At 43.4% G+C, this 14,254-nt stretch overlaps 1 protein-coding gene across 12 annotated transcripts in view; it reads left to right on the top strand.

Annotated features, from left to right (window-relative positions):
• adgrl2a (adhesion G protein-coupled receptor L2a) overlaps positions 1 to 14,254 on the top strand; it is a 91,220-nt gene that overhangs the window by 61,723 nt on the left and 15,243 nt on the right. For 11 of the 12 annotated variants that reach the window (XM_086263416.1, XM_086263417.1, XM_086263419.1 and 8 more), the window contains 11 exons: positions 4,936 to 5,220; positions 5,775 to 5,878; positions 6,749 to 6,934; positions 7,385 to 7,423; positions 9,258 to 9,441; positions 10,123 to 10,245; positions 10,644 to 10,849; positions 11,500 to 11,673; positions 12,211 to 12,420; positions 13,075 to 13,295; positions 13,928 to 13,994. In XM_086263416.1, the coding sequence (XP_086119542.1) occupies positions 4,936 to 5,220; positions 5,775 to 5,878; positions 6,749 to 6,934; positions 7,385 to 7,423; positions 9,258 to 9,441; positions 10,123 to 10,245; positions 10,644 to 10,849; positions 11,500 to 11,673; positions 12,211 to 12,420; positions 13,075 to 13,295; positions 13,928 to 13,994 (1,799 nt within the window). The remainder of the gene's footprint in view (positions 1 to 4,935; positions 5,221 to 5,774; positions 5,879 to 6,748; positions 6,935 to 7,384; positions 7,424 to 9,257; positions 9,442 to 10,122; positions 10,246 to 10,643; positions 10,850 to 11,499; positions 11,674 to 12,210; positions 12,421 to 13,074; positions 13,296 to 13,927; positions 13,995 to 14,254) is intronic. The other variant, XM_086263421.1, reaches the window with a different exon arrangement.

The following is a 14,254-nucleotide window of genomic DNA, read 5'->3' on the forward strand; positions in this document are numbered from 1 at the left end:
TGACTGCCCCAAAATAGATACCCTCTCCTGTGCACAGCGTTGCATATCAGTCTGCCTGGCACACTTTGAGTTAACGCTTGAAATTTGAGGCACGTATGGTTCAGAAAGCTGCAAGGAAAAAAAAAAAGAAAACAGGCGGCAGTCTGGCAGCTGCTAAGTCTGTTCTCCATACATTTTGTGTGTGAGAGTGTATATGAATGTGTAAATGTGTATATGTATGTCTCTGCTTCCTTCAAAGTGTGTGTGTGTGTGTGTGTGTGTGTGTGTTGCCTCCAGTGCTGCTGTGTGAAACAGAAACACTGGAGACAACAGAAAATAACATAATCCAACTATTAGGTTCCCTAAGACATAGATGTGTACTGTACACACCTCACAAGGACATGACTCATGGGAAATTATATGAATTTTCACTCGCCTTTCTTAATATTTACTGCTGATACACAAGCAATCATACGCTGTGTTCCCTCCACAGCTACAAACGCGGCGTAGAGTGAAAGATGTGTAATCCAATTTCCTTTGTGTATTATTGTTATTATTGGTAGATATCAAAATGCATCACAAACATATTATAAATCATCACGCTGTTTCGTACTCAAGAACAGCTCCATTTCCATATGAACTTCGATGCAAGGCGGAACCCGGAGACAACGAGCGCCGTGCGCGCTGGAAACAGGGACGCATCAGCAGTATTAGCACAGAGAATTATTTACAGTTTTTCTCACACTTCAGCGCCTTATTTCAATTAGCCTGCGCTCAGTGTCGAGCGGCTCTAAAGCCGATGGGTTGTTCGTTGGTCCCCTTCCCAAAAGCCTATCACGGGTCGCTATTGATGGCAGAAACAGGCCTGGATCTGTTTTGTGGTTTCATGGGCTCGTTAACTTTTTCCCCTTTCATGGGCGTGTGATTACCACAAGCCTTTCACTGTAGCACAAAAAGGTTGTTTTTTTCCCTCTCTCAAAAATGGTACAGTAGGTACAAGCGGTACAGTAAATCTCTTAAGCAGCTTCACTTCCCATCATGTGATTATTCCATGACAAAGCAGGGGATAGAGGAGGTGATAAGTGACATCCAATAATTATTTTAGCTTTTAATGTGGCAAATTAGCTGAAACGAATGCTAAACCACTTTCCCTTCCCTCACAAGATAAACAGCACCTGATAATGTGTATGAAACATTACCCTGATGAACAACCATGCGGTGCCTACTGAAAGTGAAGCCATTAAACATAATATAAAAGACACACACGCTGTCGGTTTTCATTTGTCACCTCGCCGTGAATACCGAGTCCTGGTAAAGTCTCATCTGGCCTCTGTGTGTGTGTGTGTGTGTGTGTGTGTGTGTGTGTGTTGCGTCCATGCATATGCTTTGCACTGGCTCAAAACTTGACATGCTCCTCTCCTCGATTTCCCATCTTATTGTCTGTAACCCCTGTGGTAATAACCGAACCACCGAGATACATTCAAGTGCAACAATGTGTGGGTGTTGAATCTCACAAAGAGGTTATGAATAAGTCTGCCCTGACTAGTGGCAGTGCTTTGGAGAATATCACTCTGTGCGCTCCCACTGTATGACAGCTAATTGAAGCTTCCCCTTGGGCTGAGTGCAGCACAGACATAATAATCAAGGATCCTGTCCTGGATTCGATATATAGCCCGAACGTGGGATTTGCTTCTTTTGTCATAATCAAAGGAACGTCGCACAGGGAAAGTTCAGGAGTGTCAAGGCATGTGTTGCCACAATGGAAAACAGAACTATTTGCTTAATGTTATGAATCTGAAAAGGTCTGGAAAGGCCTGCTGCAGCACCGCCAACAGATCGATAGCCATCCCTCACTCGGCTCTGCTTGCTCTGCTTATAAAAACCATCCACTTAGACATCTCTGTGAAGAAGTGACTACCTGAGAAGAGTGTCCATTTTAATGCCTTTGGGTTAATTCCTCCTAGCGTTCATTGGATTAAATTAAACCAGTCTATGGCATAACGGTAATGAGATTATTGTGTTTCTGGTAGGATTACGGGATGACAAGCTACGTACACGGGAGCAGCAGTGATCAGAGGGGCTGCATTGTTTATGCACGGATCTCTGTGGGAAGTGTAGCCTACATCCACATTAGCCTCGTTTTCACACTGGAAAGCGGATTAGTTTGCATCATAAACATGACATGAAACCTCCAAACTGGATTAATTGAGCCATTTTAAATAATGCGTTTTCTTCCCAGTACTGCTCATTAACGAAGCTCTGATGGCGTCCAATCAGAGCAGCAAGAGTTTTATTGGGGGTTTTTTCGTAGCTAACTGATTCTTTGGTTTTTTTCAATCCACCCCGCAGCCCTTTCCGTAAGCCACAGGGTCGTCCCTCTCAAACGGAAACCCCTCAGTTCAAGCTCTATATCAACAAGAGTCCAACATTAATTATATTCCCAGCTTTGCTGTTGACAGCAGGCACCATCAGAGAATAAAAAGATTGCGGTCGTTTTAACTAGCGCGTAAACCCCAACATCACAGCAATTTTTTTTGTTTTTGCATGTAGTCCTGTTGAATGAGAGTATAGACAAGATACAGTTGTTAGTTGACATGCAAAAGGAATGTGCTTGGATTACAGCAGATGCCTCTTTGATTTATTGGCTGTAGTGGTGAGCCCTTTATCTCGAATCACGCTGCCGAACAGCAATTTATTTTCATTTCATTTCTGTCTGGATCCTAAACCTCCCACCCACAGAGACTGGGATTTTTAGCCTTATCATCTTTCATACTTTGGAAATGAGAAACCCATAAAGGGGCCCCACAGTTTCTTGGGAGCCTTGTGGAAGTTTGCCAAGCAACTCTGACCCAGACATTTATGAAGAAACAACGATAATCATTTTAACACTGCGTTGACACACATTCGTTTCCTTTAGACCGAGCCGCAGCATTGATTGCCACAGCTTGTAAAGTCAACCAGGAATCTGCAAAGCTTGCTTTCACGTCTCTGATTCTTCTCAGTGAGTCTTAAAAAAGAGAAAGAAAGAAAAAAAAGGGCTATAGCAATAAAAGGATATTGGTGCAGAATAGAGACAAACATTTCTCCCAGCCAGCTAAATGCTGGTGCTGAAAGGACACTAAGCACAGGTTGTCTCTCAACTGCTGTGACAGGCTGTGCAGCCAAGAATTTCACTGTGTTGAGTAAAAGGATACAGGTAGGGGAGAAGGGACAAGAGAAGGGGGGATGCTGAGGTGAAGCCAGCCGACCAGCCAGCCAAATCTGCCTTCAACTCAGTGTCAAAACAGCCAGTCAGCTGTGTACACCTTCATGTCACCTGCTTGTGCGTGTGTGTGTGTTTGTGTGTATGCCGTCCTATAGCCTCCCTCAACAGGAGGGAGCACAGAGAGTCATCTCCTCTGGTCAATAGAGCCTAATTCTCCACAGGTGGCAGCCAGCCTCAAAGACGATTCCCTTCAGCTCCACTGTGCTGAAGCTTCTGATCCACACGATGGGGCCTTTGGTGATGGAAGAATTGGTGTGTGTGTGTGTGTGTGTGTGTGTGTGTGTGTGTGTGTGTGTGTGTGTGTGTGTGTGTGTGTGTGTGAGGGTTGAGTCAGATAAGAGGCGATAGATATGGAGCCAGGGGTTCACCAGAACGCCAAAAATGTCTTCTTATTGACCCCACTCTTATTGAATTTTCCCATCGTCGCCCTCTGTTTCTCCGCTTCTCTTGCCTCACCCCTTCCACCTCAGATTATCTCCTCGTCCTCACTTTCTGCCTCGTCTCTACCTTCACCTGTTATTTCACAAGGTGTTGCAGCACCGACAGCAACTGTGCTCAACCCCGGCAGTGTAACAGCACCTCTTCGCATTTTCTGCATGCTCTATAGGCAGCCTAATGGAGGAAATCAAAGTACTCAAATGCGATTAGATCGCATAACGTTCAGAGCTCCTTTTGATTGATTCGGCTTTTTTCTGTTAAATTCAACCAACAAATATGTTTTTTTCCGAGGTGGTTGTTCTGCTTTCTTTTTGCACTTGCAGATTTATATCAAATAGTCAGTGTTTATCAACATTTCATCTATAAAGCTCCCTTATGTTCAACTTTTATGAAATGTAATTACAGCGTTACTCTCACTCCTCCGGTGTATCACATGAAAAATGTCTTCATAGTTTTTCCTTAGTGGCTCATGTTAAATGTAAGGACTGCACTATTTTTCTCCTTTCCTGGGACTGAAACATATTGTTTTTGCCCGGGGCATTGGAAGAGTTACTGCACACCTGTTTTATCAGAGTATGAGTTGTAGGGAGAAACAACTGTAAAATGAATGTTCTGGCACCATGGCTGCACATACAGGTTCCATGTTGCTCTAGTGAAATTTAATCAGCCATGCCACAAAATCTTCCAGGCAAGAATGATTGCCAGGCAGGAGGATGTTACTGTAATTATTGTCTTGTTCGCTTCAGACTGAGTGCCTTGGATAAGCCATAGTCAACGGGAAAGCAAATACGCTTGTTGCACAAAGCACTTAGTGGCAATTTACACAACAGGGTACTTGGATGTATAAGCATTACAGCGTCGAACGTGTTGAGGAAAAAAATGGGAATGTTGCTTACAGGGGGCGCCGTTAAGGTTTAGTTGTACATGAAGACTTCTGCCCACCAGAAGGTCAAGCTTTGAAAAGCTGCCAGGTTGAATATTCTTAGCAAATCCTCGGTATTATGTGTTTTGCACAACAGGGGTGCCACACTAATGAGCTGACCTCACACAGCAACCGCAGGTCAACTTACCATTTGGTTATTATTTTTATTCACAGCACTGCATCGTGTTTTCGGAGGCTGAGAAACACTAAATGTATCCCAGTGAGATCCAGACTCGTCGTGTTCTCCCCCAACCCCATCCAACCCAGCGCAGATCACACAGCGGCGCTCCACCCAAATATTGACTTCTGTTTTTTCTCTCCCGTTGCACAGCACCGCCGTTTTCAGAAGTCACCACGACTCCGCCTACAAAAACGACAACCACCACAACAACAACCACGGTGCACTGGGGTGTGGACAACAATACCACCACAACAGGGTACAAGGAGCGAGCGCCCAGGCCACGTCCTGTAATCCCACAGACTCCTTCCCCTCCGCCCCTGGAGTCTTTCCCTTTACCTGAACGCTTCTGCAAGGCAATTGAGAAAAGAGACATAATGTGGCCTCAGACCCAGAGGGGCATGCTTGTTGAGCGACCTTGTCCCAAGGGAACACGAGGTAAACAGGGCCGTCTTTCCTTCTCTCTCTCTCATCTCAGGGCCGACTGCTCGCTGCGTTCAATATGACCCGACAGCTCTCGAGAGAACATCCCCGTGTTTGTTAGATATTCCTTTTTTCTCTAATTATAAAAGATTTAACTTAAAGGAATCAGCAGTGGCTGTTAGCGTAAGCAGTCTCTGACTGACTGAGGCTCAGCTGTTTGTGTGTTCCTCATTTGATTGTATATGAACTCGTGTCACTTTGTAGCAATAACAGGCTAACAAAATTAGTTTTCTGTACATTGTCTCGATAGACAAAGTGGGGAAAACTAAGAAGAAACATCTGCTCAGGCTTATGTTGTCATGTGCACAAAAATGTTTTGGATTCATATATGTTCTACATATAAATACTCAATTTGCATGATTGTGTTGCTTGTGTGCAATTTCTTCCTTTGATCTCTGTTTCTGCCTTTGTTGTTCAGCGAGCAGCCTCATAAAAAATATGTATTTGATTTGAGTTGATTCAACTTGACTGTTCTCTTCTTGTTTGTTTTCTTGGTTTTTTTCTGTCAGGCACAGCATCTTATTTATGTGTCCTTTCCACCGGGGACTGGCACCCAAAGGGCCCTGATCTCAGCAACTGCACCTCCCACTGGGTCAACCAAGTAGCCCAGAAGGTTTGTATGAGCTCTGCCTCGCTGTTTTCCATCTAAGTGTTTTTCTTAAAATAAGGAGTAGACAAAAATAATGTGTTCCTGTAAAGGACGTCAATTGCAAAAGTAAACTATTCACTGGAAAAAAAATATAAACATGGAAGCAAATCTGGGTCAGAATCACTCGAAAGCAGGATGACAAAAAGGGCTGATGTGTCCTATATTTTTGGTTTTATAGAAGACGACTACAAAAAAAGAAAAAAGTGAAATATCGGAGTTAAAACGATCCAAATTTTGTGTTAACAAAATAAAATGACACAAACTGCATTATACAGAGGGACAGTAGGAAAGGCACCATGAAGCTGCAGTGTGTATAATTGTGTATTTACATTTTAGTGATTTTGACTTTACATTTTGGTTAGTGGTGTAGTGGTTAACACCTTCACCCAGTTTGAAACTGGGAGGTCAGAAGCTGGCCCATAAATAGGACGGTTGTATTAGGAAGAGCATCCGACATGTAATCTGTTCCAAATCCACCACGTGGACTCGTTTGCTTTGGCACCCGACTCGGAAATAAGGGACAAAAGTACCTGACATTGTGCCCTTTGATTAAAAGCCTTTTACCTTCTGTATAATCTGCACCATAGTCTTATTTTGCAAACCACTCTTTGTAGACTTGTTTTTTTCTTTTGCCTTAGCACACAATAAAAAAGGAAAAAACTGCCACTATAGCAGCTTCTGCTGTGTGAAGAAAACATTAAACCCTCTTTTCATAACCAATATTTCAAGGACTCATTCAAGTGTGATTTTTATGTTAGAAACAGAGCCGCAAAGAGCCCTCCAAGTTTGTCTTTTCGTATTCTCATTCGCATTACTCACTCTCTCCCCATGCAGATCCGCAGCGGTGAAAACGCGGCTAACTTGGCCAATGAATTAGCCAAGCACACCAAGGGACCCATCTTTGCCGGGGACGTCAGCTCCTCAGTGCGCCTGATGGAGCAGCTGGTGGACATCCTGGATGCGCAGCTGCAGGAGCTCAGACCCAGCGAGAAGGATTCTGCAGGACGGAGCTTCAACAAGGTAACCAGATCCTCCACATATTAGCAGGGTATTAAAAAATATTACCTCAAGTTTCTCCCCAGTTCCCTCTTACTGAATGACTCTGCATAACTTACATCGCTTTTATGCTTTACTGATAACTTAATACTTCTTTAATACAATAGCTGCGTTTTATTCGATTTTTTTTCACCAGATTACGTCAGCAGTCTGCTTTTCTGTGCTTTTCACTTCAAGTTCAGCCGAGCTGGGAAACAAACAGAAAAGCAGTTCTGATTTTTGAGCAGATGTGTATTCAGTGTCATGAGTGTGATCCACTGGTGCCATTTGAGACTGGTCGTTTTATCAGTTGGTTTTTCCATCCAGCGCTCACCCCTTTATTATTTCTACCAATTCTTTACTCGAGCTCGTGAACTTGTGCAAATTACATGTCTCTATTTTGTATCTGTTCTTTTCCTTCTCAAACAAAAAAAGCTCCAAAAGCGAGAAAGGACATGCAGGGCATACATGAAGGTACTGAAGCAAAGCTTCTGCCCACTCTGCTTGCAGCTGCTGTCCCCTCTATTCCTGTACTACCGTACTGTATATGCCCTAGCCCAAGTTCAGCAGCATGCACCCTCTCCACTGTCGTGTACACCCTCCTCCCTGTGCTTCCTGCTTTTTTGAGTAATTGCTTCACACAAAAACACAGTTGTATTCAAAGTGCTTCCTAAGTCAAAGAGAAGTCATCTCCAGTTACTTAGGTGGCTTCTTTTTGTAACTGTGTACGTGTCTTCTTTTTTTTCTCTCCTGTATGCATTGACAGCTATGGTGTATTTTGTTGTTTCTTCCGTTTGTCCCTGTTATTATTTTCTGTGTTTACTCAAGACTGCACGCCTACATGAATAACAGCACAACTCAAGCAGACATCCTCTTCTTACATCCCCCTCATTATTCATTTGATGAAGGATTTGCTGCTTTGTAGTGATGTATCAAAACTCTTTCTACGGATCGTTTCCTGACCATTCACAGCCTGCAAAGGGAAAATCCACAAGGGCGCAGGTTTGAGGTCATTAAATGAATGCGTTTCATAAATTAAAGGTACGAATCTATAGCTCGAGCTGGTTAATGGGGTTAGTGCAGGTCAAACGCTTTTTTTTTTCTTTCCCTTTCTTCCCCAAATGCTTTCACAGCGTTGGGTTCGCACATCAAAGTATTTTGGCTGTATATATATCCCCCCACCATCAGGGACATCAGTGTCCTCCACCTGCCACCAAAGTCACCCCCCTCAATCCATCTCTCCTTCGGGAGGGTGTTAAAATGGATCAAGCTAATTAGCCAGTCAACGGCCGTGCGCTCGTAAAGGAGGCAGGGAAACTGGAAAAAAGCAAAAAGCACATACGTAGTCATATCGCCGCCGCCGCGTCGCATCATCGTTTCGCTTTTTAAAGTCAAAACATTTCGATTTGACTTCCGAGAGGTTATGTCGATGTAAATTACAGCAGCATGAGAGAGGATCAGGGACAGGGATTGTTGAGTCATCAGTATCTGACATCTGACGCAACTTCACATTAGCCCCCCCCCACACACACCCCACCCTCTCCTCCAGCCGTCGCCAGCATTGATTACCTGATTAGACGCATTGATTTTATTATTTCCTGAAGAAAACCTTGCATCATTTATGCCCAATTTATCCTCCGTGTTTCCTGAGCTTTTAGATGGCAAAAAAGATGTAAGGGAAAAAAAAACAAGGTTTGCATTCACGGGACAAACAACAGTTTAGCAAACTGCACACTTTTGGTTGACTTTTCGAGTGCCTTTGCAGGGCGGCTTAATTACTTGTTCTACAGTAAAGTGTTTGAAGAAAAGGAAAGTTGCTGCCCACTGAACTTTCCAATTAGAGAGCTTTAATTGAGATCAGCCACGGAGACTTTGGCTTTCACCAGGCCGTCTCTTAATATCCTGTTATCAGACAGACGTGATAGGCTCAGTGCACTGTGACCCAGAGCATCGACGCAACATCCTTGGAAAAGAGGCCGAGCATCGCTGAAGCGCCTCGTCTCCTCCGCTCTTTTAGCAGTTCTTCCTTCATTAACATCACATTAAAAACATTTTTTATTGTTTTTATTTTGAAATGTGTTGCAAATATATGTTTACATTACATATACACCTGAGAAACAGACGTCCTTTCAGCTTCCTCACTTTTGTCCATTTCACTCCTAACGACGTGACACTCCAGCACAGCGTTTCACTAACTCACATCAGCGTCTGCATGTCACAGCTCATCCACAGAAAATGTCACTTGTTTCCAGACACTCAAGAACCTTTGTTTTCTGTGGATTTGTTTCGGTTATCTGCTTTAATACAGGCCATCGTGGACACGGTGGATAACCTTCTGCGACCAGAGGCGCTCAAATCCTGGCAGGACATGAACAGCACCGAGCAAACTCACGCAGCCACCATGTTACTGGATACTTTGGAGGAAGGGGCCTTCGTCCTCGCCGACAACCTCATGGAACCGGCTATTGTCAAAGTCCCAGCAGATAATATAAGTGAGTAAAGCCGAGTTTGCGGTAAGCAAATGACAAGCGTCCGTGATTGATGTGCGCCTCGGCTAATTTGATTACGCTCAGTTCATTGAAAGAGTAACTCCTGTGATAGCAACACAAGGCCGCCTCATAAAAAAGGACTTTGTTTTCATAATAAGGGTTTAAACCTCGGGGGAAGTGAAAAACAAGGCGTATTAGGTTTAACAAGTCGCTTACTGACAAAGTGATGAATATCAGACAATTAAATAGACTGGATTCTCTGATTGCGCACGCTTACTTTATAAATGTGTGCGTCTAGACCTTGTAACTCTATACACTAATGTGAACATTAGCCTGCTGTGCAGGCAGAAAAAAGGACATTGTTTATCCAAAGCTCCTCTTCCTTCGCTCATTTTCTTCAGCTGATAGACCGAACGAGAGAGTCCTTTGGTTTCTCTCAGCACCGTTTTATTCATATTAGTGGGAGCACCACTGGGATGAAACGATCACTGTGTGAGTGACGCTTTTATTGCGTGGCGCACTGTCACTAACATTTAGAAATGTTTAAACAGCTCGTGTAGAAATGTCAGGAAGAAATCGTCTTCCCTTCTGCTTTTTTTCTTTTTTGTCTCTTCTGAATTGACCGATTTTCGTTTTTTTTGTTGTCGTTCTCTAACTCATCCCCTGCCTCTCTGCTCTTGGCAGTCCTGGAAGTGTATGTTCTCAGCACGGATGGCCAGGTCCAGGATTTCAAATTTCCACAGATCGGCAAAAGCGGCATCTCAATCCAGCTCTCAGCCAATACTGTTAAGCTCAACAGTCGGAATGGTGAGTTAAAAAAGCAACGATAGCGAGAGGAGCTCGGTCAAAGTTAACTCTGGTAACTCAGAGACAAACAAAAGTGATTCTTTAGCGTAGGAGAAACTGTGAAATGGATTCATTTTCAAGAGACTGAGTGCAGTTTATCTCAAAAACTCCAAAGCTCTGCGATTTTAAACCTACAAATAAGGCCATTTGTAGCAAATATATCTCACTTCTCTCATCCATGCAGATAATTGCTTGAATAATTTAAATTCAGCTACATTGAAAAAGATGCAGTCAGTTTTAGAGCTTTCTCGTCCTCTGGTCTTCTGCATATTTTGTCTTCACTTCTTTTAGGCCCCTGTTGTTTTAATTGCGTCGCTCTTTCCCTAATCTGGTGTTTCTTTAAATCTTTCGCTCCGCAGGAGTTGCCAAACTGGTTTTCATGCTCTACAAAAACCTGAGCCAGTTCCTCAGCACAGAAAACGCCACCATCAAGATGGACAATGACGCCTACGCCCGCAACGTCTCGGTAGCCGTCAACTCGGACATCATCGCCGCCTCAATCAACAAAGAGTCTAGCCGCGTGTTCATTAATGACCCCGTGATTTTTACCCTGGAGCACATTGATGTAAGTCCGCCTGCAGGAACAAATGGACGGGCCATATTAAAAACACCAGGAGGGAAGATCTAGAGTAGACGGAGATGTGCAATTTGAATTGTAAATGTCTGGCTAGGTCAGTTGGCAGTTTATTTAAGTCATTGAACATCAAATTAAAGGAGTCTTTAGAACCTAAGTGAATTCTTAATGAAAACTAATTCTTTAATCAACATTGGGATATAAATGATACCCATTTTCTTTTATAGTGAGGGAAATTAACTCCTAGATTAGCCCTACAATCTAGGATGAAATTACTGGAGCACCAATTATCTTTCGTCTTTTAAAGTTGTCACTAGAGTTCCCAGAGGGCCGCGCGTGACTCCATTCTTTATCAGAGAAATTGTGCAATTCCAAAGACATGCCGTCAAACAATTATGCTTCTCTGTTATTAAGGCCTCGTATACGCGACCATGCTTCGGTTGATTTGGCAAGCATGTGCCAAATGAGATACAACATATGAATTGCTTCATAAGAGCTGTGAAGTGAAAAATCCTCATCCATATCAGTGCAGAAAAATACTTTCTGTGAGTGGGGGGTAAATGGCCTCTGTGTTCTACATGTGCTTCAATTTCAGGAAGTCAATTATTTGGACACTTAACCATATCTCTTGTTATCTGCAGATGGAGCACTACTTCAACTCCAATTGCTCCTTCTGGAATTACTCTGAGAGAAGCATGATGGGCTACTGGTCCACCCAAGGCTGCAAACTCCTGGACTCCAATAAAACACACACCACCTGCTCATGCAGCCATCTCACCAACTTTGCCATCCTCATGGCACACCGTGAAACCTCGGTATGTCCAGTCTTCTTTCGTGCCCACCCGTAGCATTGGAGGATTTTTGATTAAATCAAGATCAGACCCTTAACATTTTAGTTTCTAGGCTTGAATATTAAAGCAGCTAAAGATTGCAGCTATCACGGTGCGGTTTAATGAGTCGATCTGTGCGTACTGGGTTGTTTTTGCCAGACTTTTTTCATCTTTCAGCTTGATTTGAGTGCATCTTCTCCAACACGTAATGCTAATTTTACACCCAGAAGCAAACGATAATGAAATAACCACAATTATTGAAAGAGAAAGATTTTTTTAATCAATATCATCACCATGGGCGCCCGCAGATATGTCATGGGATAGGGATGTAGTCCCAAAATATGAAATTGGTTACTCTGTGTCCTTTTGTTGCTCCTGATTTATCTCATTATGCTGGAATGTAAATGTAAGCAGTCATTTCTTCGTTTTAGTCCTCAATTATCAAATCTAAAAGGGGAGGCTACCATTATTTCCCTCAGAGCTTCACACGACCCTCTTTGTCATTTCGCCCTTTCGCTTCAGGCCAGCAGTGAAGTGCACGAGCTGCTCCTGACCGTCATCACTCGCGTCGGCATCGTGGTGTCCCTCGTCTGCCTCATGATCAGCATCTTCACCTTCTGTTTCTTCCGGGGCCTGCAGAGCGATCGCAACACCATCCACAAGAACTTGTGCATTAATCTCTTCATTGCAGAGTTAATATTCCTAATTGGTATCGATATGACGGAACCCAGGGTAAGCCGGAATGATTTCACCCTATTGATTTGGTTTTGATTCATCCTCTCTCTCCTTATCGCCTCTCAGCCCTCACACAAAAGACCCTTCCAGAGTAAAATGGATAAGACTTTAAGCATTGTTTGTTTCTAGCCTTCCCCACTTGTCCCTGACATGACACGAGTGGAACAGCACCATTAATATAGCTTACTAAAGGGACATGTCTTCCGCTTGATGGGTCTTTTTCCCTCTTTCCTTTGAAGCTGCAGCGACGATTGCTGAGCAACGGCAGCTTTTTTCTGTCTTTTTTCACAGCTCCAAATAATTAAATCTCCTAACTCTAACCCCACAATACTAATGGCATTTAAATGTGTACTGTGCTGATGGAAAGCTAAACCTGTGCTTAGTCAGAGCCCATGTGGTGAATGAATATTCATTGTTTTTCTCTGCTGTTGAACGAGACGCCCTGAAACGACGATCTTTTCAGGGAGCTTCAATAAAAGATGGGGTACACGATGTACAATTTTCACTAAAAAACCAGCAACAACAACAAAAGTCAGATGGAAACGACACGTGTCATCTTGATGTCGAAAGATTATTTAATAAATTTCACTGTGTCTCCTTTGCATCTTGTTCTTTGATTGTCTGAATCTGTTGTTCTTCTGTCGTTCTCAGATTGGCTGTGCCATCATTGCGGGGATCCTGCACTTCTTCTTCCTAGCTTCCTTCTCCTGGATGTGTCTTGAGGGAGTCCAGCTGTACCTCATGCTTGTAGAAGTCTTTGAGAGCGAATACTCGCGGAAAAAGTATTACTACGTGTCTGGTTACCTCTTCCCTGCCATCGTTGTCGGCGTCTCAGCAGCTATTGACTACAGGAGCTACGGGACCAAGAAAGCGTGAGTGCAGCTTCTTTTTTTTCTCTCTCTCTGAAAACATTCTTGGAAATGCAGAGCAGACATGCTGGATGCTGCACTGTGTCGGCTTACCTGCTGTGGCTGCGTGTGGCAGATTTTGAAAAGAAATCCGCTCGTCATTTCTTCCAGCACCTTATGTGCATCCCTGGAGACTACACCAAAACATTTGAGCGCCTTTTGCCAGGGATGGGCAGCTGTTCAATTTTTTATGTCATTTGAAAGTGGCTGACAGACTCAACACTGTGGTTTCAGGGGAGGCTGCAACTACATTAATGCCTTTCTGTTCAAAGACCCTCCTGTGACCTCTTGTTTGTAAATGCTGTCTTAAAGAGGAGAGCGCAGTGCAGGGGAAAAAAGCCTTTTACATAGATTAATGGCTATATCACAGCTAAGACGACGCTATTAAGAGGGGCTGCTCAGTTTGCTTCTTCTCCTGTTGTGTCCGGCCGTCTTCCTGCTCGTTTTGTGAAAGAGCTTTGAGTTAAACACTGATAATAAAAGACATCAGCCCAAGTAACCAAAAATGATTTCTTTCCATTTTTAGCCACAGGAGCACGATGTCGTTTTTGTGGTGTTCACTGCCTGGAGCTGATTTGTGTGTTTCTCTGACATAGGTGCTGGCTAAGTGTGGATAATCATTTCATATGGAGTTTTATAGGACCTGTCACCTGTATCATCATGGTAAGCTGTTTTCTTTTCTTTGAATACTCATACTGACTAGGGCTGAACGATATATCGCATTTGCGATAATATCGCGACATGATCAAGTGCAATTTTCTAACCGCAAAGGCTGCGATTATACTGCGATTATAAGGCTGTCCAAATTACTACCATATCCCAGAATTCATAGCGCGGCCCAGCCAAACTCCAGTTTCCAACAATGGCGGCCGCTACTAAGTTTTAAAATTACTCATACTAATCTTTCTGGGTCACAAAATAAA

The sequence above is a fragment of the Aulonocara sp. 'chitande type north' Nkhata Bay genome, linkage group LG15 (assembly GCF_057382095.1).
Source record: "Aulonocara sp. 'chitande type north' Nkhata Bay isolate Kocher_YH1m ecotype deep benthic linkage group LG15, A_spYH_male_GT1.1, whole genome shotgun sequence".
Taxonomy (NCBI): Eukaryota; Metazoa; Chordata; class Actinopteri; order Cichliformes; family Cichlidae; genus Aulonocara; species Aulonocara sp. 'chitande type north' Nkhata Bay.